This window comes from Hemitrygon akajei, unplaced genomic scaffold (genome assembly GCF_048418815.1).
Source record: "Hemitrygon akajei unplaced genomic scaffold, sHemAka1.3 Scf000045, whole genome shotgun sequence".
Lineage (NCBI taxonomy): Eukaryota > Metazoa > Chordata > Chondrichthyes > Myliobatiformes > Dasyatidae > Hemitrygon > Hemitrygon akajei.
This window is the reverse complement of record NW_027331931.1, coordinates 1893136-1918850: the sequence shown is the minus strand read 5'-3', so window position 1 is coordinate 1918850 and position 25715 is coordinate 1893136. Positions and strand designations below refer to the sequence as shown.

Sequence of the window (25715 nt, the reverse complement as noted above, 5' to 3'; positions counted from 1 at the left end):
AATATCAACACTAGTCTCGTTCAAGATCCGATGGAACACCCTATCAGGTCGTGGGGATTTATCTTCTCTGTTTTCCCTCAAGATAGCAAGCACCTCCTCCTCTTCAATCTGTATAGGTTCCATGACCTCACTACTTGTTTGCCTTATTTCCGTTCACTCAATGCCAGTTTCCTTAGTAAATAGAGATGTAAAAACCATTTTTAAGATCTCCCCTATTTCTTTTGGTTCCATGCATAGCCGACCACTCCGATCTATAAGAGGACCTGTTTTCTTCCTTACTATGCTTTTGCTCTTTATATACCTGTAGAAGCTGTTTGGATTATCCTTCACCTTAACTGCCAACGCAACATCTTGTCATCTTTTAGCCCTGCTGATTTCTTTCTTAAGTATTTTTGTGCACTTTTTATACTCCTCAAGCACCTTATTTGCTCCTTGTTGCCTATACCTGTCATATATCTCTCTCTTCTTCTTTTTCACAGTTCCAATATCGCTCGAGAACCAAGGTTCCTTATTCTTATTCACTTTGCCATTAATCCTGACAGGAACATACAAACTCTGCACTCTCAAAATTTCTCCTTTGAAGGCCTCCCACCTACCAGTCACACCCTTGCCAGAGAACAACCTGTCCCAATCCAAGCTTTTAGATCCTTTCTCATTTCTTCAAATTTGGCCTTTTTCCAGTTTAGAACCTCAACCCGAGGACCTGATCGATCTTTATTCATCATCAAGTTGAAACTAATGGTATTATGATCACTGGAACCAAAGTGTTCCCCTACACACACTTCCGTCACCGGCCCAAACTCATTTCCTAATGGGAGATCTAATATTGCATCCTCCCTGGTTGGTACATCTATATATTGATTTAGAAAACTTTCCCGAACACATTTTACAAACTCTAACTCATCTAGACCTTTAACAGCATGGGAGTTGCAATCAATGTGTGGAAAATTAAAATCCCCTACAATCACAACTTTTTGTCTCCCTGCAGTTGGCTGTTATCTCTCCGCAGATTTGCTCCTCCTATTCTCGCTGAATGTTGGCTGGTCTATAATACAACCCCATTAATGTGGTCATTCCTTTCCTGTTTCTCAGCTCCACCCATATGGCTTCGGTAGACAAGCCCTCTAATCTGTCCTGCCTGAACACTGGTGTAACATTTTCCCTGTCTAGCAATGCTACCTCGCCACCATTCATTCCTCTGCCCCTACCACGTTTGAAATATTGGAACTCTGGAACATTAAGCTGCCAGTCTTGCCCCTCCTGTAGCCAAGTTTCACTAATGGCTATAATGTAATTCCACGTGTCAATCCAGGCCCTCAGCTCGTCGGCGTTCGCCACAATACTCCTTGCATTGAAATAGACACACCTCATAAGATCATTACCACCATCAAAGACACTTACTGACTTTGCAGAAACTTTTAACATTATTTATTTTCAACCCCGCTCCACTATCTGCTCTGGAGCTCTGGTTCTATAGAACGGACTTGATTAAGCTGGAATGAATTTAGTGGAGAATGACCAGTATGCCACTGGACTAGGATGTTGGGTTTTCTGTTATGTGGTTCGTCTGGGACTGTTTGCCCTGGATAATTGGAGCTTGAACATCTTACACACGTACATAAAAATAATCAGGGACGTAGTTAGGGTAGATGGTCATAGTCTTTTTCCCGGGGTAGAGGAGTCTAAGACTTGAGGGAAGAAATTTAAAATGGACCGAAGGGGCATTTGTTCACGTGGCGGGTGATGGGTATAAATTACATGCAGCCAGAGGAGGCAGTAAACACAAATAAATTTAAAGAGAGAGGATGTGGGCAGGGAAAAGGATAGAAGAAGTCTATAAGGGAAATTTTGGAAAAGCTGTGGGAAAATTGAGCAAGCACAAAAGACATTTGGATCAGCATTAATTAGCTGGACCGAAGGACCTGTGTCCCAGCTGTAATCTCTGTTTTATTACCCCCGGAATCAGAGTTGAGCACCATCACAATGTCTGCTGGGGACTGAGACATTTGGTCATTGGCCAATCCGGGTTTTCCATCAGAGATCCTGGGAATTTTAAATCCAGTTATCTGATCACCTTATTAGGGAAATATTGAGAACTCACATTCACCATTTGTACACAGCCCAGACATGGATTCGGGTATTAAAACACTGAAGCAAACCGCATATTTATCCAGAATGAGATGTCATCTGATCCTCAGCCATTCACAACTCCGGCAATGTTCTCGGCTCGGCTACAGAAAACAGATTTCGGAAACTCCGCTCATCTCCTTTCCGCAGCAGCCCAGAAAACCAGGAGGGAGTTGATAGCTGCCCTTCCAAAACCAGAAATGCTCGTTTATCACACAATCTCTGAATTCATACCTCTGTCCATTCTGATTGTGACAGTATTGTTGATTGTCGTCGTCTTGTTCACACTTTGGTCCCGGAGAAGAAATGCTCCACCTGCCGGTGATACCCTGAATTACAAACAAGCAGAATATGAGTCAGACAGAGTACGATTACAGTACTTTGCAAATAACAGTATCGCCATCCCCTGTATCAGAGCATCCGTTGGCTTAGGGACAAAACATTCCCTGTTAATATCAACAGTCAATCTCCTTAAAATAGACTGTATAAACAATAAACTCTTTTGGACATTCCTTAAAATAGTGATCTGGTGGGGGTGGAAACAAGAATATAACAGTGTTATGTTGTATAGGTGATTGTTAACTACTACTCTCTGGACAGCTCCCCAATTGCAAAGTGGTTTAAAAAGGATAAAGGATCCTGGGCTGCATAAATAGAAGCACAGGCACAGAGAGAATAGAGGTAGGTACTTTGAAAAAGGCTGGTTCCTCCCACAACTATCACAAAGATAAAGGCTCTCAAGATAGGGCAGAAAGGAGACAGAAAACAATTTTGACGATGAGAAACTTGACACATCCAGACAGCTTACATTTGCTCTGCTCAGAACAGATACGATAATAAAGTAAGCTGGTTAAGATGATTTAAATCTAGAAAATAGATTGGGGAAATATTAAATGGTAGAATTGTAAAGACTTGGGGAGATTGGATGAGGTTGATTTGTAAGAGACCTGAAAATTTAAAAACAAACGAGTTTAGAGTCTGTAATATAATTCCAGATACTCCAGTGAAGGCAGATTCAGTTGTAATTTCCTGTGATGGGCCCATTTCCCTCCTGGCCTCTTCACTCCATCTACACATCCCAACTGCTTCTGGAATTATACAATTGTGCTGCCTCATCCACTTCCTCTGGCAATTCCCTCCACATAATCACCAGCCTCTACACGAAACCATTGCTTCTCGAGTTGATTTTTCAATCGATTTACCACTCCTCTGCCCATTTAGATCCCCTATAAGCTACGAGAATCTTCACCGTGAACACCATCCACTAATTTTGTGCCATCTGCGAACTTACTGGTCAAGCCTTGTACATTCACATCCAAATGTTTGTAGGATAGTAACTGTTCTGGAACCTGGTGTTGCGTGTCCTGAGGCTCCTGTACCTTCTAGCTGATGGCAGCGGTGAGAAAAGTGCATTGCTGGGCGGTGAGGATCTTTGATGATGGATGCTGTTGTTCTACGGCAACATTTCATGTAGATAAACTCAATATTTGGGAGACCTTTACCCGTGACATACTGGACCAAATCCAGTACCTTTTGAAGTATTTTCTGCTCAAAAGCATTGGTGTTCCCCGACCAGTCCGTAATGCAGCCAATCAGCAGACTTTACACCACACATCTGCAGAGCTTTGCCAACGTTTTTGATGACATTCCGAATCTCTACATACTCCTGAGGAAGTAGAGGCACTGTCGTACTGTCTTCGCAATTATATTTATATGATGGGTCTGGGACAGGACCGCGGAGAGTGAGACCCAAGAATTTAAAGTTACTGACCCCCTCCAACTCTGATTCTCCAATGATTACTGGCTCAAGGACCTCGGGCTTCCCTCTCCTGAATTCTACAATCAGTTTCTTGGTCTTATTGATATTGAGGTTGTTGTTATTACTCCACTCAGCCAGGTTTTCAGTCTCCCTCCTGTATGATTATTCACCACCCCTTTTGATAGAGCGCACAACAGAGGCGTCATCAGCAAACTTATATATGGTGGTGGAGCTGTACTTAGCCACACAGTCACAGGTGTAAAGCGAGTAGAACAGGGGGCTAAGTACACATCCCTGTGGTGTTCCTGTGCTGATGGAGATTGTGGAGGAGATGTTTTTGACAATCTGAACTGAGTGGGGTCGACAAGTGAGGAAATCCAGGATCCAATTGCACAAGAATGTATTGAGGTCAGGTCTTGGAGTTTGCTGAATAGTTTTAAGGGGATGGTGGTTTTAAAGGTACTCTGATAATTTTTACTTTGAACTTCCTCAGCGTCCCGTATGAGGCAAATGACATCGAGCTGCAGCTCCAGTTCCTCAACTCATTCTCTTTTCACGACGTCACTTGTCTCTTTCACTGAGGGCCAGTGATCAGACAATTAAAAAAAACAAAACATGCAGCACTCCTTCTTGGGCTGTTACTGAACAGTGGCTCACCAAAGATAACCAAAAAAGCAAACAACAAAGCTCTACACCATGTACTGTGAGTTTCATTATGAACAAGAGTAACGCGGCAACATTCTATAATAATGAAATTGAAGTTGTATTGGCTCCTTTTACCCTGCCTCACGCTGCATTTAGTTCAACCTGTGCTGGTGATGTTCCCCCAATTCACTGCCCCAGGGGCGAGGGTCCTCTCCCAATCCCGACCCCGCAGACAATCCCAACACAGAATGGAAAGGAAACTGCCGCCCATCCAGGAACAGTGAGCATGCGCAGTGATTGTTGCACCATCAGTGCAGGGGGTGGCGGGGCTGAAATGAAACCTGCAGATGTTGCAGATCTGCGGTAAAATGAGAGGGGTACACAGGATCCTGTGACTGGTGGAGGGTCTCCCGTGGCAATAAACCGGATCCTTATTTTAATTGTGTGGAAATATCAGATAGACTGGAAATTCGGGAGGGAGGTTTAATTGAAGTGCACACATTTTTGAGTAACTCAGAAAAATAGAAGAGACTAAATTCTCACACAAATGGGTAATATACCCAGAAACACAGGCTGCATTTCGGCAGGTTGGAAGAGTGGAATGGAGTCAGGAGAAACATATTCCCCACCTGCAACGAAAGGACGTGATAGATGTAGATCTTACTGCCTTGTCCAAACTTTCGAAAGATGGGTGTGTTCCCAGCACCATCGCCTCATCCTCACCCCTCCCGAGGAGCAGAATAACAGGGGCTGAGCGTTAGCTCATCCCAGGCGGTTTGGTATGAAGGTCCCACAACTCGGACTGACCCCGGCAGGTTCCGTCCGGGAAGCGGGTCGAAGGCCGCCAGTTCGATTGAGATAACGGGTCTCACTGCCCAGCATCAGACCTCCTCACTCGGGACTGGTCTCAATACTCACCGATGGGAATGATATGGCTTCACCCCGCAGTCAGTGATCCATCCCCCGGCTCCCCGCCCGGGGGACTTTTCCCGACCCTGAAACCTATTCAACAAAGAATGGAAAGGAAAACACCGCCCATCCGGGAATGCGAGCATGCGCAATGTGATCAATGCGTCATCAGAGGGGAGGACTCTCCAGGGTGATCTGCTTTGGGATGGAGTGGCTGCAGTCAGTGCAGAGTCTAGTTGTTTAGAAGATTCATAAACAACAGTTTTATTGATGTTCACTGGAATTGCCAGCAGTGAAAACACAGATTGCATCAGGTGACAGAACACCTCCCGTACACAGTCTTGTCTCCTGGGAAACTAAACACTTCCACAATGTCGACCTTAGGTATCCCTTCCTCTAAAAGCGACTGAATCATTCAGATCGCTGATCACTAAGAGCAATTATGGTTTGTTGGTCATTAAAGTTCGCCCTGGGTGGTTTGGATGGAGTTGACGTGGAGTTCGGGGTGTCACAGTGAAAGAACCGGACAGCCAAACGCTCTGACCTAGTGACCTCCGGCCATGGATGGTGCCGCAGTGAACCTCCTGCAGAGCGCAGGCGCAGTGCCGACTCCAGCTGACGCCGGCGGGACTCCTGTACGAGCGGCGGTGAGGAAGGGGCTGATCTCAGCTTTGAGTAAATAGAGGGTGATTTGCAGTGGGAAATGTCCGGTTTCGAGTTCTTCCCAACAGCCAGAGGCTCCGGGCTCTCCAGTCTTTCAGTCCCGGTTTTGCGCCTGAGCCGGGATTGTGGGATCAGTTAGATGCGGGTCCCCTTGCTGGGAGAGTGGACCTGCGTGAAGAAGTGCTGTCTGTGTGTGCGGATGTGGGCTGAATGCTGGGAAAGATTTGGGGCGATTGGCACAGTAGAGGGAGGGTGGGATATTGAGCGTTATCGGACGCAGTTATTGGACGAGGAGGACGGACATGGGTCAAATTAAGTGGTAAACTAGGGAGGATCTGATCCATTGGATCTGACAGGATACGTCAGGAAGCAACAATTTTCTCTTCATATTAATTAATTACTGTCTAATCTTGCTGTTAACATTGTGTTTGTTACAGAGTCCCAGAACCTACAAAGTCTCAGTCTACAAATCTCTGGTGAGACCGCACTTAGAGTATTGTGTTCAATTCTGGTCACCTCATTATAGAAAGGATGTGGAAGCTATGGAGAGGGTACAGAGGAGATTTACCAGGATGTTGCCTGGATTGGAGAACATGTCATATGAAGCAACGTTAGCAGAGCTGGGACTTTTCTCTTTGGAGCGTAGAAGAATGAGAGGGGACTTGATAGAGGTCTACAAGATTATGAGAGGCATAGATAGGGTGGATAGTCAGTACTTGTTTCCCAGGGTACCAATAGCAAATATCAGAGGGCATAGGTACAAAATTAAGGGAGGGAAGTTTAGGGGGGACATCAGGCGTAAGTTCTTTACACAGAGGTTTGTGAGTGCCCGGAATGACTTGCCAGGGATGGTGGTGGAGGCTAAAACATTCGGGGTAATTAAGATCCTCTTGGACAGGCACATGGATGAAAGAAAAATGGAGAGTTATGGGGTAGTTTGGGTTTAGTACTTTTTTTTAATGATTATATAGTTCGGCACAACATAGAGGGCTGAAGAGCCTGTACTGTGCCGTACTGTTCTATGGTTCTACCCTAGACAGCCATCACCGTCATGGGCTGCGAGTACAGATTGGGAATGGAGAGAGGGTGTCAGTGACCTCTGCATAAGAGAAGGACATGGGTTCGTACAGCCTCCTGTGAGATATAAATGTTCTCACAATGGGATCAAAACTGGTGGCACATCTGGAGTTAAGAAAATGGGATATTACACAACACAATCATCACATGTTCTACCGGCTAACAGGAATAAAATGCTTTTAATATAAAATTGAAAGTAAAGTGCTGGAAACGGTACATCAGATTGGATCTGAGGAAAGAGAAACTGTGGAAGACCCAGTGTCAGAACTGGACTGTCCAAGATGCTGCCCGATCTGCTGAATGCTCTCAGCGTTTTCTCTTTTTACTTGAAATGTTGCGCAACTATTGACTGATTACAAGATGTTTGTGATGGCCTGAACGAAGCTGCACAACTTTAATGCCCACATTCATTAGTTTTGCCTTCATTTCAACACAGGGGTAATACAGTCGATGCATTCAGTGCTCACAACATCCTCCGCATCCCACTATCAATCTGTTTCCTAACAAAGATTAACACAGTGGACATTTGGTAACATTGAAACTAAAATCAGAATGGCTGTCATTAACCTACCACGTGCTGTATTGAATAAATCCTCTCGTAATCCAGGTAACAAACACCGATTTCAGAAAGGACTCAGTAAGGCAAAATACTTCACAATGAAGACAGCGACAGAAGAGCGATTGTTGGTATAATCATTGTTGTGATACAGGCGGGACAGATATTGAACAAGACATTTGATATATACCATTGAGTTGGTGGGATACAGGCTGGACAGAGGTTGAACAAGATGGTTGATATATACCATTGAGTTGGTGGGATACAGGCTGGACAGAGGTTGAACAAGATGGTTGATGTATATCATTGAGGTGGTGGGGTACAGGCTGAACAGAGGTTGAAAAAGATGGTTGATATATATCATTGAGGTGGTGGGGTACAGGCCGTACAGAGGTTGAAAAAGATGGTTGATATATATCATTGAGTTGGTGGGATACAGGCTGGACAGGTTGAACAAGATGGTTGATATATATCATTGAGCTGGTGGGAAACAGGCTGGACAGAGGTTGAACAAGATGGTTGATATATATGATTGAGGTGGTGGGATACAGGCTGGACAGAGGTTGAACAAGATGGTTGATATGTATCATTGAGGTGATAGGATACAGACTGGACAGAGGTTGAATGAGGTGGTGGGGATAAGGAGATTGAACGAGGTGAGAAGGGATCAAGGATAATCACTGATGGTCCTCCAACAATACAAAGATACTGAATTAAAAATGCATATTACTGTACAAAGATTCTAGAATGACAGAGATAGAATAGCAGGACCTTCCTCCCTACCAAATGCGCCTCAGTCCATCTCCATTTAATCACACTCAGGATTTCGGTTTGTCCTACAGAAGTGGGTGATCTCACATTTTCCACATTGGGCTCCAGCTGACCTGTTGTTTCCACTCATTTATTTTGCCTGCGTAACCCCGAAACCTTTCGACAAGAGACTCAGAACATAGAACAGTACAACAGGAACAGCCCTTCGGACAACAATGTTGTGCTCAAACTATTTAATTAATCAAATCGCCAACTGAACTAATCCCTTCTGCCTACACAATTTTCCCTCACATTCATGTGTCTATCTAAACATCTTTTAAAAGTCCCCAATATATCTGCCGCTACCATCACACACGGCAGCACATTCGAGCAACCCACCACTCTGTGTAAAAAAAAAAACACTTGCCCCTCACATCTCCTTTCAAACTACCCCTCTCACTTTAAATGCAAGCATATTGATTTAGACATTTCTTCCCCGGGTAAAGAGTTATTCTCTAACTACTGTATTTATGCATCTCGTAACCTTATGAGCCTCCATCGTCTCACCCCAGTCTGTGCAGCTCTAGAGAAAACAACCGAAGTTTGTCCAGCCTCACGTTACAGCTCATGCCTTCTAATCCAGGCAATATCCTGGTGAACCTCTTCGCGCCCTGTCCAGGGCCATTGACACCCTTCCTCGAATGAGACAACCACAACTGTATGAAATACTTCAGATGTGGCCAAACTCACGGTTCATGAACCTGCAACATAATTTCCTGAATTGTAAATGCTATATCTTGACTAGTAAAGGCAAGCATGTCATTTGCCTTCTTAACCACCCTGTCAATATGTGTAGCCACTTTGAGGGAGCGATGAACTTGGGACTCCTTGATCCCTCTGCTCATCGACACAGTTAAGGGTGTTGCATTTAGGTGTACTATCTCTTTATAATTGAGCTACAAAGGTGCTAAGATAATCATCACGAATCAAATCTCACTGAGTTTTCTCACGAACTGTGGAATTTATGTCAAGTGCGCATGTATGGGAAGGTACAGGTACAGAGAACCACTGATTTGTGGCAGGATCACAGGAAAATACATTCAGATAACACACGGAACATAAATTATACAATTCTGTATCATTATCAATATAGAAATTCAAGTTTTATGTCATAACCATCATACAAAAATATATATATATATAGTGTCAATAGTCATAAATACTGTTTTTGCTGACTTGGAAATGTTGATTTGGTCCCTCAGCCAAGTTGCTGACACAGTTTGGGAACAACTGGGCTCCAAGCACCGGTCCCTACAACACTCACTGGGACATCCTGCACGCCCAAGAAGGATGTGGTTATTCTTTTCTTTAAACACACAGACAACATGAACAGGAGCAGGACATTCAGCCCGTCCAGTCTATCCTGTCATTCAATCAGACCCAACATTGTTCCATCCTTGCCCCCCAACACCACTCTATACCACTTTACCCAGACCATTTGGCCCCACTTGCAGCTCAACAGTCTGCCAGTGATTGACCCGCAAAGTGGTGAATCCCTCTGCTCGACGCCACTGTGGGCTCAGACATTTCCACAGACGAGCCCCTCATGTCCCTTCCCCACTGTGAATGGGCTCCTTCCCCCATCCTGCTCCTGGATCCACCACTGAAATAAACATCCTCTCGGACTCCACCCTATTCACCCCCTCACACACCTTCTTTATCCTCTCAGCAAAATCCCTCACACTCGCCCTTCTGCCGAGATCCCTCCCCATTGGGCCGGCATCAAGCCGATGAACCGAGTGGTCTCCTCCTACCTCTCAGCAGTACATCAGACTCCGGCTGCAGGAGTCGCTTCACAAACCCCCCAACTTCCCTCGGAGGGAAGTGGAAATAAATCAAAAAGCAGGACATTTACTTGAGGCTTGTTCCGCATTGACGGGGAGTTCGATGCGAGAGCGGGAGATGAAGGCCGCTGAGGTAACGCCCTCTCAGCTGCTCTGCCTCCTCTATTGGGCGTAACCAGTGATAAACATGGCTTCACACCTATGTGAAGAGTGTAACTCCTCTGTTGACTGTGGGGTGGGGTGGGGTTGGTGGGTCAGGTAATTGTTACCTTAGCCGGTAATGTTCGACCGTCTCAACGCCAGTGTGACGAAAGGAACTGCACACGTGACTTCAGATCCTGGTGACGGGGAACCCACACGTGATATCAGGCATGTGGGGGCGCAGAGTGACGTCAGATCCGGGTGTCGGGATCCCACACGTGACATCAGGCATGTGCCGGGGTTATTAAACGAACATAAATTGGACAATGATTGTATCATAAACAGAATACATGATAAATATAGATGTTTTCATTCAGTCAATATCAGACTTGTAAATGTTGCATTTTGTCCCTAAAGCAGACAGGGAGCAACCATGCTCCAAGCGTCTGTCCCCACAACACCCACTGGGACACCAGCAGGTCCAAGGTGGGTCTGTTCACTCCGTTGTTTAAACCCAGACACCTCAAACAAAAGACAGCCACCGGGTCCTTATATTCGGTGTCTACATTCCCCCCAGCGCTAATGCTAAGGAGGCGCTTATGAAATGGTCGAGGCTATTAGCGATCTGCAGAACGCACACCCTGATGGTCTGTTTATTGTCGCCCGTGATTTAAACCACGCGAACCTTAAGTCAGTGCATCCCAAATTCCATCAGTATGTGGACTTTGCAACAAGCGGGGAGAACGTGTTGGACCGGGTTTACACAAACATCCCCGACGCGTACCGGGCAGAGACCCACCCCCTCCTCGGATACTCAGACCACATCTCTGTTATGCTAATCCCAGCATACAGACCGCTCGTCAGGCGCTCCAGACCAGTTCAGAAGCAGGTGAAAACCTGGCCAGCAGGAGCCATCTCTGCTCTTCAAGACTGCTTTGAGCACACTGACTGGCACATGTTCAGGGAGGCTGCAACCGATGGCGACTCTATCAACTTAGAGGAGTACACAGCATCAGTGACCAGCTACATCAGCAAGTGCAGTGATGATGTCACTGTCCAAGACCATCACTATACGTGCCAACCAAAAGCCATGGATGAACGCGGAGGTGAGTGCGCTGCTGAGGTGCCGCGACTCCGCCTTCAGATCAGGCGACAATGCAGCCCTAACAACAGCAAGGGACAAACTGTCCCGAGCCATCAGAGGGGCAAAGCGTGCACACGCCCAGCGAATCCACAGCCACTTCCATGACAGCGGCGGCATGCGGCGCATGTGGAAGGGCATCCAGGACATCACCAATTACAAGACAACATCGCCTGACTATGCAAGTGATGCCTCCCTCCCAAATGCGCTGAATAACTTCTACGCCCAGTTTGAGGAGGAAAATGACGAGGCGGCGAGGAAGTCCACCCCTCCTACAAACGACCAGGTGCTGTGTCCCACCGTGGCCGATGTGAGAAGATCCCTTTGCAGGGTCAACCCACGGAAGGCTGCTGGACCAGACGACATCCCTGGTAGAGTGCTCAGAGGATGTGTAGACCAGCTAGCAGATGTTCTCACTGACATCTTCAACATCTCCCTGAGCAGGGCCACCGTTCCAACGTGCTTCAAGGCCGCCAACATCGTCCCCGTGCCGAAGAAGTCTTCAGTTTCCTGCATAAATGACTACCGTCCCGTTGCACTCATATCCATCATCATGAAGTGTTTCCAGAGGCTCGTCATGAGGCATATCAAGACCCTGCTGCCCCCTCACTGGGCCTGCTGTTGCCACCACCATCCACCTGGCCCTAACCCACCTGGACAAAAAAGACACATACGTTCGAATGCTGTTCATAGACTTAAGTTCAGCACTCAACACAATCATCCCTCAGAAACTGATTGGAAAGCTGAGCCTACTGGGCCTGAACACCTCCCTCTGCAACTGGATCCTAGACTTCCTGACTGGGAGGCCTCAGTCAGTCCGGATCGGGAATGGCATCTCCAAAACCATCACACTGAGCACAGGGGCTCCCCAAGGCTGCGTGCTCAGTCCACTGCTGTTCACTCTGCTGACTCACGACTGTGCTGCAACAGATAGCTCGAACAACATCATCAAGTTCGCCGATAACACGATCGTGGTGGGTTTCATCAGCAAGAACGACGAGTCAGCATACAGAGAGGAGGTGCAGCGGCTAACGGACTGGTGCAGAGCCAACAACCTGTCTCTGAATATGAACAAAACAAAAGAGATGGTTGTTGACTTCAGGAGGGCACGGAGCGACCACTCCCCACTGAACATCGACGACTCCTCGGTAGAGATCGTTATGAGCACCAACTTTTTTGGTGTTCACCTGACGGAGAATCTCACCTGGTCCCTCAACACCAGCTCCATAGCAAAGAATGCCCAGCAGCGTCGCTACTTTCTGCGAAGGCAGAGGAAAGTCCATCTCCCACCCCCAATCCTCATCACATTCTACAGGGGTTGTATTGAGAGCATCCTGAGCAGCTGCATCACTGCCAGGTTCGGATAATTGCACCATCTGGGATCGCAAGATCATGCAGCGGATAGTGAGGTCAGCTGAGAAGATCATCGGGGTCTCTCTTCCTGCCATCACGGACATTTCCACTACACGCTGTATCCGCAAAGGAAACAGCATTATGAAGGACCCCATGCACCCGTCATACAATCTCATCTCCCTCCTGCCGTCTGGGAAAAGGTTCCGAAGCATTCGGGCTCTCACGACCAGACTATGCAACAGTTTCTTCTCCCAAGCTATCAGACTCCTCAATACCCAGGGCCTGGACTGACACCTTGCCCTATTTAGCCTGTTTATTATTTATTGTGATGCCTGCGCTGTTTTTGTGCACTTTACACAGCCCTGTGTAGGTCTGTAGTCTAGTGCAGCTTTCACTGCGTTGTTTTTACGTATTTCAGTTTAGTTTTTGTACTGTGTCATGTAACACCATGGTCCTGAAAAACGTTGTCTCATTTTTACTATGTACTGTACCAGCAGTTATGGTCGAAATAACAATAAAAGTGACTTGACTTGACTTGAAGCCTTATTCGTCCTGGTTACTTCAGAGGAGATAAACCCCAGTTTTCCCACTTCAATCCGTCAACCTTACAGCTCCGCCAACTCCTTGTTGAGGAAGAGTGACATTAAAGAAACGGGCTTGTTGGATCTTTTCCGGGAGTCGGGTTAGGAAACACGTGGCGGGATCTACGGAGGGAACTCGTAAATGACGAAGCCTACATCCCCATTGGTTGATATGCTAAATGGTTATTTGCTGTCACCAATCAGGGATAAGTGAAATTCACGTCACCGCGACAGATACCGGGCACGCACAGCATGCTCAAATCGTCTCAACGTCAGCCCCGGAGCGCGAGGGTGACGAAGCTCCGCGAGAGGATGCGCGTGGGCAGTGGGCGGGGCGGTGAGCTCGTTCGCGCGGTAGATGGGGAGACTGTAGAGTCAGTAAGCGCGTCCCTCGGTCCCGTACCGTGCTGGCCATTTCACCGAGTGAGTCATGGTCGATCCGCAACCCGCTGGGGTACAGCATTAACACACAAATCTCCATGTATGTAGTTAATCAATGTAGATTTTCTTTTCAGTTCCACAATAACATTAATATCCGGCTGTTATATTGGCTTATACTAATTAAACTGTTAGAACTTTTCTAAACAACACACCGAATGCATAAGTGGACCACTCAGCCCTCCGAAATTGCTACTGATCTGATTTAAATTTTTTTTACGCATTCCCCGATGTTCATTTCGAAAACAATTCAACCCCACTCTTTATAAAGAAACTAGGCTTTGAATGGAATCAAAGGCTTTAATTTCACTGGCCCGTGAGTACAAAGAGTTGCTGACTCCCGCGATTAACACCGGCAAGAAAAACAGGAGGGTGAGAGAGGGAGTGACGGGGTTGGGGGGTGGATCTGTTGCTGCTTTTCACTACATGATGCCCTGTCCACAGCCAAACCTCCCACCGTCCCTCTGAGCATTGTATCTAACTGAATATCATCTCCTTCATCATCTGATCCAACACGCTGCTTCCCATCCCGAAATGACTGAGTTTAAACCGACTCCGGCAGCTCCAGCAGTCCTGGCTGCAAAAACATCCGTTCATCTCAAGTACAGGTATAACCCATGCCTTTGGTACAGGGTCAAATAGGAACATTGCGAAACCTGTTTCTGCTTGATCACAGATTCACAGGTCTGCCAATTTATTGGTAGAAAGATACTTGATGACGCCAGGCTACGTAAATGTACATTATTGGTTGGCATTTGCTAGTTAGGACTGAATGAAATGTGGTGCTGGGACATTTGGCTTCAAGAGGGTTTGCTCTTAGCAGAGGTTTGCACGACGATATACTCCAGGGCAAGTATATCATTGCAGCTTGCAATAGACAGAGGAGTCAATGACATGTTGCTGTCGTTCATGTTAATTCCACATTTCTGCAATCACTACAGCAGGAAGCAGTTGCAGAGTCTTATAAAGGGAGGAAATTCTCACCGCGTTTTGAAATTATTATGACATAACACAGACAAGCAAGGAAACATCAGAAGTGATGTTTGAATTGAGCAAACAATATGAGGAATGTGCGTGGCCTCACAGAGCTGATGCTGACAGCAATTAGCAGATCTGGAGTGATTGCAACTGGCATAACTGGCACTTCCACATTTATACAGTTCCGCTCCAACTATTTCCTACCTTCCTTGGTACAGAACTGTAATGTCTAAAAGACCAGTGTTTGAGTAAATGAGACTCACCAAACTTCCTCCTGACTGAATCAAAGGAATCAATGAAGGTTTCTCTCCAGTTGATGCTCTCAGTCCTCGGGCTGGTTCAATTGTTGCTGTTCCCTCATCTTCAGTTGTGGTTTACTTCCAGTCGTTGGCTTTTCTTCCAATAAACCTCTCACCGCAGGTCTAACTTTAAACAGAGAGAATAGAGTATGTTACTAATACAAATGAGAACAAAACATTAAACTGAAATTTAAATATTGAACGCTTATATCATGATCCGAGTGAAGAAATCTGTAACTGTCACTCACACTTTTCAAAGCCTGACATGGGATGCAAAAGAACACACACAAAATGCTGGAGGAACTCATCAGGCCAGGCAGCATCTGTATGTCGACGCTGCTCTCTTCCATAGACGCTGCCTGGCCTGCTGAGTTCTTCCAGCATTTTGTGTGTGTTGCTTGGATTTCCAGCGTCTGACGATTTTCTCTTGTTTGTGATGGGATACAATGAAGTCATAGCTCAGTCATAGTATAAGATACAAGTCATAATACATCGGAGTAGAATTGGATGACTCGGTCATTCTAGTCTGTTGCTCAATCATTCATGGAAGATTTTATTTTCAACACCTTATTCTCGCTTCCCTGCTATAACACTCAACCTATTTAGCAACCCAAAATGTGAATATACCCAACGATAGCCTCCACCACCCTCTGTGACATCAAACTTCACATTCCCCCAACCTTTGGCTGAAGAAATTTCTCTCAGCTCAGTTTTTAAGTGAAGCTTCTTTATTTCTGCGGCAATACTGTCAGATCCCAGACTCTCCGTCTAATGAAGGCATCCTCTACATTGTCACTGCATCCAGACTTGTTGCTATTCAGTTGGTGTAAATAATCACTCCCGCCCTATCTACCCCCCCCCCCACCCCGAACACTATCCCTGTGAACTGCACTGAACACAGGCCCAGGGCCATCACTGCTCCACACGCATAAAGCTTATGATTCCTCAGCTTATTTTGTGAACCTTGTTAGCAACAACTGTACTGAATACATTTCCGTGAAAAACAGGACATTTGGTACAAGGATAATGTACTGGGAAAAATCTGGTTTCTTTACTCTTCTATTAACTCTCACAAAACGAGCGCAGGTGCCCTGTTTCATTCACAGAGGATATAAAATGTTCCAGGGTGAATGTAATAAAGAGAAACTGGAATCACAAGAAATGCTCAGCAGGTAAGGAATTGCTGTGGGGAGAGGAAAAAAGATAGCGATTCAGTTTCCTAACCTTTCGTCAGAATGGATTCATCCAGTTTCTAGTGGAAAATCTTGGGGTGCTCTCCATGGAGCGGTAGGGACTGAGGGAAGATCTATAGAGGATTATAAGATTATGAAAGACATTGACAGAGTAGACAGGGAGCATCTTTTCGCTGGTTAGAAATGTCTAATATCAGAGGCCATGCAATGAAGGTGTGAGCGAGTAAATGCAATGGAAATGCGAGGGTAAGTTGTTTTACTCAGAGAGGTGTGGATGCCTGGAATGCGCTGTCTGTTATGGTGGGGGAATCAAATACATCGGAGGCTTTTAAGAGACGTTTAGATAAATGTGTGTGAGGAAGATTGAGAGGATATGGACATTTTGCAGGTAGGAGATTTTTGGGGTGGGTGTTGATATACTTTTCAGCTGGTTTGGCAAACCATTGTGGCCGAATGGCCTGTTCCTGTGATGTACTGTTCCATGTTCTGTTCTATCTTCAGCATCTTGAGTTTCCCTTTGACTCCCACTGGCAGATAGACAGGTGACAGTGAAGAGGAATTTCCAAATGTGAATTGATTTCTGAAACCCCGGGCTATTTCTACTGGTGCAAACACTAAACAGCGTATTTAATCACAACCTCTCCCTGTGAGGCATGGAATGGGAACTCATTCTCTGCTTCGCTTTCAAGGGAAATTCAGAACCAAACATCTGAGCACAGAACAGGAATACTCGCTCAACATCTCATAAAACCGGACAACTTGATCCCCGGTTCATTTTATCTGGGTCAAAACATGTGTGGTATCCCAGTATCCAACCTCAGAGGGTCACAGCCCGCACCGAGAGCCTCGCACATCTTTTCCAGATCACACACTGAGAGATTCACGCTACCAATATCCAGCCCCCGGAGACGTCTGCTTCATTGAGGAAGGAGGAACATCCAGCCGCATCTGTAAAAGAACCGACGTAGACCGAAGCCCAAACACAGACAGTCCCATATTCCCGGAGCCTCCATCCCAAGATTGTATCTCAAGCACCAGCTCTCCCAGGGCTCTTTGCTGCCGGTAATATGCGGCAGTGTCTCAGCTAATCCCAGATCAAAACCTTACACTCCCACACCAACCCATGACAGAACTGGGGCCTGATGATCCTTTGTCTGGATGGAGATCAGCCGGGAAACATGGACACTGGGTCACGAAGAGGGTGCTGATACATTTCAACTTGTCTCCTCAGTTACATTGAGCACATTTGTTCATTATTTTATTGGCGACAGTCATCAAGCCCAGGTCAATTAATAGCCACTTTCCCCGTCGTGTAACAAGAACAATATTTTTTAAATATAACATTGAAAATATAGCACTGGAAACTGAGTACAGGATATTTCTTTGTTCTTTTGATGCACAAAACACTGACTGATTGCAAGATGTTTGACACACTGAACAGAATCGCATAAATGCAATCCCTACAATCATTAGTTGTTCCTTCATTCCAGCACAGACATCATCCGTCCCGCACAGTGAATGATCAAAGCATCCTCGTATCAACACTGGCTGCTGAGGCCCCTGTCTCTCCGCTGAGAGTCAGTAAACAGAGAGAGATAAACATGTTCAACTCTCCTTGCAGCTCCAGCGAGCTGTTGCCCTGGCGACGGAGGAAGTGGCTTGCAAAGATAACTGAAAAAGGAAATAATACTCAACTTGACATGTTCTGAATTTTATTATGGCAAAGATGAAATGATCATTCAGCCATTTTGTAACGGTGAAACTAAAATTCCACTGGTTGTATTTACCCTGTCGAGGTGCATTCAGCCAATCTCACGGTGGTTCCATCTCTACAGAACTTCCAGCAGTGCAGACGCTGGTCCAAAATAAAAACACGTTGTTGGATACAACCCGTCTGCAACAAATGTCGATTATGTGTTCAAGTTTAATGTAGATTCATAGAGCCTTTAGAGCACAGACAGAGGACTCTTAGCCCGTCCATTCCGTGCTATGTTCGGTCCGGTACCATCAGCCTGCACCCAGACCATAGCCCTCTAGACCACCCTCACCTATGTACCTACACAGACATCTCTTACATACTACAATTGAACCTTCATCTCTAATACGGCTGGGAGCTCTTTCAGCATTCGCACCGCCCTCAGAGTGAAGCAGTTACCCCTCAGATTCCCTAAAGTATTTCACTTTTTAAGGATGCGTACAGCTCCTCTACTCTTCCACCACTGGGAAGGTCAGAACACAACTTGGTGCATCTCAAACTCTGCTACGTGCATCTGGTGAAGAGTAAACCTGCAACCTCGAGGTCAGTGAGGAAATGGTCGGGGGAGGCTTATGAGGCATTCCAGGATCGTTTTGACGTGACAGACTGGCAGGCCCTCTGTGAGCCACATGGAGAGGACATTGATGGGCTCACAGAGTGCATCACTGGTTACATCAACTTCTGTGTGGACTGCAATGTTCCGGCAAGAACTGTCCTTTGTTATTCAAATAACAAGCCATGGGTCATAAAGGACATTAAGGACATCCTGAACGCTAAAAAGAGGGTGTTTCGAGATGGAAATAGGGAGGAGCTGAGGACAATACAGAGGGACCTGAAAGCCAAGATCAAGGAGTCTAAAGGCAAGTATAGGAGGAAGCTTGAGTGGAAACTCCAGCAGAACAACATGAGAGAGGTCTGGAGTGGGATGAGGACCATCACTGTTGCAAACTAGCAACAGAGGAGCAGAAGGCAGTGTGGACAGGGCCAACGAACTTAACCTGTTCTTCAACAGATTTGACACTGTGGCCCCTGCTCATCCTCCTCATGATTCTTCTGTTGTCGGCTCCCAACCAAGACATACTCCACTGTCCACTCCTACTCTTCCTCACAGCCCCCTACCCTGCTCTCGTGACTACACACCTCCTACATTTGAAACCACCACGGTGGGCTTCACAGCTGAACAGGTGAGAATACAGCTGAAACGTCTCCACCCAAGCAAGGCTGCAGGCTGCTCAAGGCCTGCGCCCCCCATCTATGTAGAGTACTTCACCATGTATTCAACCGGAGCTTGAGTCTCCAGAGGGTTCCTGTGCTGTGGAAGAACTCCTGCCTCGTCCCTGTGCCGAAGACGCCGCGCCCCAGTGGCTCTAATTACTACAGACCGGTGGCATTGACCTCCCATATCATGAAGACCCTGGGGAGACTTGTTCTAGAGCAGCTCCGGCCTATGGTTTGGCCACACTTAGACCCCCTCCAGTTCGCCTACCAGCCCTGACTAGGAGTTGAGGATGCCATTGTCTACCTGCTGAACCGTGTCTACGCCCATCTGGACAAGCCGGCGAGCACTGTGAGGGTCATGTTTTTTGACTTCTCCAGTGCGTTCAACACCATCCGCCATGCTATGCTGGGTAAGAAGCTGACAGTGATGCAGGTGGATGCTTCCCTGGTGTCATGGATTACTGATTACCTGACTGGCAGACCACAGTACGTGCGCTTGCAGCACTGTGTGTCAGACAGAGTGGTCGGCAACACTGGGGCTCCACAGCGGACTGTCCTGTCTCCCTTTCTCTTCACCTTCTACACCACGGACTTCAACTTTTCCACACGAGTCTTGCCATCTTCCGAAGTTTTCTGATGACTCTGCCATAGTTGGATGCATCAGCAAGTGAGAAGACGCTGAGCAGAATCACCTACAGCTTAATGTGAAAAAGACTAAGGAGCTGGTGGTGGGCCTGAGGAGGGCTAAGGCACCGGTGACCCCTGTTTCCATCCAAAAGGTCAGTGTGGACATAGTGGAGGTTTACAAATACCTGGGGATACGAATTGAAAATAAATTGGACTGGTCAAAGAACACTGAGGCTGTCTACAAGAAGGGTCAGATCTGTCTCTATTTCCTGAGGAGACTGAGGTCCTTTAAAATCTGCCGGACGATGCTGAGGATGTTCTACGAGTCTGTGGTGGCCAGTGTTATCATGTTTGCTGTTGTGTGCTGGGGCAGCAGGCTGAGTGTAGCAGACAACAACAGAATCAACAAACTCATTCGTAAGACCAGTGATGTTGTGGGGGTGGAACTGGACTCTCTGACAGTGGTGTCTGAAAAGAGGATGCTCACCAAGTTGCATGCCATCTTGGACAATGACTCCCATCCACTGCATAATGTACTGGATAGGCACAGGAGTACATTCAGCCAGAAACTCATTCCAACGAGATGCAACACTGAAAGTCATAGGAAATCATTCCTGCCTGTGGCCATCAAACTTTACAGCTCCTCCCTCGGAATGTCAGACACCCTGAGCCAATAGGCTGGTCCTGGACATATTTCCACTTGGCATGATTAACTTGTTTTTATATAATTATTTATGGTTTTATATTGCTATATTTCTACACTATTCTTGGTTGGTGCGGCTGTAACGAAACCCAATTTCCCTCGGGATCAATAAAGTATGTCTGTCTGTCTGTCTGTCCTTTTGCCCCAAATTCACCCTCAGATGGGCAAGCGCTTAACTGCATTCACACTATTTATACGACAATACATTTGTATAAATCCAGCAGGGGTTTCCAACATGGGATCTCTTTAAGACAATAACTCTGCTTCTACCTTAATGGATCTGAATTCCCATGTCAATTTGTTTTGTCCCACATTGCAGACCCTCTACTATTCAATGAGTAGGTCATATCCTCGTTTGCCCTGCCAAAATGTAACACCCCACACTTATCTGTATTAAATTCCATCTGATAGTTTTCAATCCAATTTCCCAGTTCCACACAACTCCGTTTTGCCAAGAGACTTGAATCTTTCCAGGGCAGTGTGCTAACAAGCTACAAATGAAACAAAAACTCAACAGATAATCTGTCGAAAGATAATTTTTTCCGGTCTAACACCCTGTATCTGATGGCTTTGAACAATTTCTAAATTGATTTCAAGTCCCCAGCATCTTGAGTGTTTCTTTAATTTCAACTGTTCACAGACGACAGTGAGAAGGAATTTCCAAACACGGTAAGGATACTGAACCCGACGTGATAAACAATGATGCAAACACTGAACAGCTCATTCCAGGTACTCACTACCTTTGTGTATTGAGATTACCTCTCATATTCCTTCGATCGGACTCCCCAACCCTGGGAAACGAAGCCTGGTGTATGTGGCTGGGCATCAAGGGCTTCACAGACTACGTGAGGGAAAAGGTAGCCTTGACTGTACCAGTAACGCTTCCCTCCCTGGCGCTCTAAGCACTGCTTCGAGGCACAACACAAGCCAGTCACGAAAACTACCCCCCGCCCCCCACCCCGAGAGCTGAGCAGTCAATGTCTGTAACAGAAGACGTAATAAGGCCTCTGCAAGGGTGCTGGGCCAGAAAACATCCAGGCTGAGCTCGCATACAGTGTGCACATCAGCGCATTGATCTCTTCACGGCCATTGCCAACACTTCACTCTTCCAGGCTGCCGTTCTCACCGGCTTCAAATCAGCCACCATCATCCCTGTACCAACGAACTCGACACATTCAGAACAAACCGATCTGACGCCAGTTAGTGTGGCGTGCATTGACGGCTGATAACGGCACATATCAAAAACTCCAATCCTTACTCACTGGGCACTCACCAATAAACGTACGTACCGAATCACTCCAGGACAGATGCCATAGCGTCTGTCATTCCCCTTGACCTGACACACACTGAAAACAGGGACACTTGTGTCAGAATGCTGTATCTGAATTTCAGTTCGGCATGTAACACTATAGTCCCACAGACATTGGTGAACCAATTCCTTCTCAGCCATCTAATTACACCACTGCTCAACTGGATGTTTGGCTTCCTAGCTAACAGACCACAGACAGTCATGTTGCACAACCGCTGTTCCTTCCCATTATCCAGAACTTGGCTGTGTGCTGAGCCCACTGTTGTACACTCCACTCACACAGTCTGCATGGCCAAACACCCAACAACCACACTGAAATTAAAATCGCCGATGACACAGTGTGGTGGGGCTCATCAGCAACAATAATGATATGTCATACAGAGAAAACAGCTTAAGACCTGAAGCCAGTCAAATAACCTCTTTCCCAATGTCAACAAGACAAAGGGGATGGTTATCGATTTATTTGGGACCGACGATTTGTCGTGGTGATCCTGGCATTTCCGATTCACAAACTAAGGAGAACTGAACCTAATGATCGTCTATCCATCTTACTTCAAAATTCCTGCAAAAGAACATTCTCTCTCTCTCTCTCTCTCTCTCTCTCTCACTCTCACTCTCACTCTCACTCTCACTCTCACTCTCACTCTCACTCTCACTCTCACACTCACACTCACACTCTCACTCTCACACTCTCACTCTCACTCTCACTCTCACTCTCTCTCTCTCTCTCTCTCTCTCTCTCTCTCTCTCTCTCTCTCTCTCTCTCTCTCTCTCTCTCTCTCTCTCTCTCTCTCTCTCTCTCTCACTGCACAGATATTATCTGACTGCAAAATGTTGGGGGCGCCCAATACTGTTCAACGGATCTGTGTAATGCCAGCCCCACCCCTCCTAATTTGTTAGCTCTCAGTCCATTCCTACTCGTGTGTAATACATTACATACAGTCAATGCTCACAGCATCCTTTCCTCCCACTATCTCTCTGTTGCAGCTGCTCCCGAGGCCACTTTCTCTACGCTAAGAAGCGGTGACCACAGAGCGATAAATGTGTGCAACATTTCTTGCAGCTACCGAGGGCTGTTACCCTGAAAACGGAGGAAGTGGTTCACCGAAAGTCATCGAGAAAGGAAATAACAAACTCAACATAATATGCTCTGCGTTTCATTGTGACAAAAATCAGCACAGAAGCCATTTTGTAACGCTGAAACTAAAATTTAAATGGCTTAATGGCTGCCTTTACCCTGCCTCGTGCTGTATTCAATTAAACATCAATTAACCGAACAAAGAGACACAGTTCCTGGAAAACATAGTAAAGTAAAAGTGCAGTACAATACTTGAGAATGAGACAAAGGTTAGAAAAAAGATTGTTGACATATATCATTGACGTGGTGAGGTACAGGCTGGAAGGAAATTGAACAAGAAGTTGTAACATATTGATCTGTGTGGATGGTATGTAAAACAGAATTTTCACTGTACGTTGGTACATGGCAATAATAAACCATTCCTCACTTAAATTGTGTGGAAACATTAGACAGTCTGAGTTTCAGCTCCGGAACTTCGGGAGGGTGATTTCATCGAAGTGTACAAATTTTTGAGGAACAGGCAAGAGGAAAAGGCTTAATTCTCGCATTAATAGGGTTATGTACCCGGAAACATTCGCTGCTCTTCGGCGGGTCGTAACAGTGGAATGGAGTCAAGAAACAAAAAATAACTGCCCACACAGAAAGAGGGGACGTCACAAATCTGGATCTCATTACCTAGTCTGAACTGACGAAAGATAAAACTACTCATACACATGGAGCAGCGTCCCGCAAACGCGATTACTCCGTTTAACCTCCGGCTGCAAGAACACAACAGGCCGAATTTCCCCAGGTACAGCGCAACTGATGATTGCAGTCCCGGCATCACCACACTACCCGTTCCTCGGGCTAAAGCAACAAGTGCTGAGCGGCGGCTCATCTCAGGCGGTTGGCTGTGAAGGTCCTACAACCCGGACCGACCCGCCAGTTCGATTGAATTAACGGGACTCAAACATGCCCGCTCGGAAGGACCTCAAATACTCACCGGTGGGAACTTGATGTATTTGCCTCGCAGACAGCGATCCTACCCCCGCCTCCCCGCGACGATGCGCTTCAACTCAGAACGGAAAGCAGACCAAGACTGAGCATGCGCAATTTGAGCCCCCGCGTCTTCAGAGCCGGGGCGGGACTTTTGGAGGCGGAGCAAAGAGCATAGACCATAGACCATGGAGCACAGAGCTGTTAAATAATAATAATAATAATAATAATAATAATAATAATAATAATAATAATAATAATAATAATAATAATAATAATAATAATAATAATAATTCTACTCCCTATTTCATTTTGGTGGAAATATTAGAGAACCTTGTTTGCAGATTTGAATCCTCTGGAAGGAGGCTTCACTGAAGTGTACACATTTTGGAGACACACAGATCGATGGAAAGGCTTAATTCTCCCATAAATACGGTCGTACATCGGGAAACATTAAATGCACCGCAGCTCGTAACAGTGAAATGAGTCAAGAAAAAAAAATACCCACCCAGAACGAGAGGGCGTGACAGATCTGGATCTTATTGCCTTGACAGAACGGAAGAAAGATTAAAATGCACAACCATGAGAAACAAACCCGCAGATGTTGCAGATCTGCGCTAAAATGGGAAAATGGAGCGGGATGTAGTGACGGGCTGAAGGTCTCCCTCCTAAACTGGTGACTCTTCTCTTCGCCCCTCACACGCTGCATGACCCACCTGCCGCATTTTCCACATTATTTCATAATTACACCTCCGTTTCGTTCCCCTTTCTCCACTCTTGGGTCAACGATTTACGGGTTCGGCCCCCATACCAGACATCAATACAGTTTACACCCAGACCTGAAATGTGCAGGTTCTTTTCAAATCAGTTCAATGTTTACAAACACTAACTTCTATACGCATTCCCCCTGCCTCACTGGAGACTAAGAATGTAACATCACCAAGGGAGAAACAGCAGGAGGTGGCCATTCAGCCTATCGAACGATCATCAAGATGGCGGCTGCGCTCCCATCTCAGCCACATGTTTCTGCCCGATCCTCATTTCCTCGATTCCACACACCTGCCGACCTCAGTTTTACGCGAGGACGATCATGAATCTTTACTGCCTTCTCAGGTGGGGATTCACAAACATTCACCACCCTCGGAGACATTTCCCCCCATTTCAGTCCCGAACAATCCACACCATTTCTCATTGGTTCAACCGCTGCTGATGTTGTGCATTTCAATGCGTTCACTTATTCGTCCTCGGTTCTCTAAATTAAAGGCTTATCGTGCTTTATATCTATTTGCATGATGACCCGGCCTCTCCAGGGATCAGTCTGGTGATTCTTCATTCCATTCCCTATCACAGAAACACTCTAACCTCTGTGTTACTCCAGTATGAAATGAAAGCTTACAAAATTCTTGAGGAACTCGGCAGGTCAGGTAGCATCTGCAGAAAAGAGTCGGCAGACGACATTTCGACCGAGCCCCTTCTTCAGGACTGAGACGGAAGAGGGGAGAAGCCTAAATTAAAAGGTAGTGGGAGCGCAAAGAGGCCTTCTGGAAGGGAAAAAGGGAAGCCAGGTGGGTGGGAAGCTGCTGGAGAATAAAGAA

General features: G+C 46.3%; 1 protein-coding gene across 1 annotated transcript in view; it reads right to left on the bottom strand.

The window, feature by feature from the left end:
- LOC140720556 (uncharacterized) overlaps window positions 1-24214 on the bottom strand; it is a 49747-nt gene extending 25533 nt beyond the window's left edge. The window contains exons 1-3 of the mRNA XM_073035393.1: window positions 24128-24214; window positions 15226-15388; window positions 2362-2456 (exon numbers count right to left, since the gene is read on the bottom strand). Coding sequence (XP_072891494.1) covers window positions 2362-2371 — 10 coding nt within the window. The 5' untranslated portion in view covers window positions 2372-2456; window positions 15226-15388; window positions 24128-24214. The remainder of the gene's footprint in view (window positions 1-2361; window positions 2457-15225; window positions 15389-24127) is intronic.
- Window positions 24215-25715: the final 1501 nt, after the last annotated feature.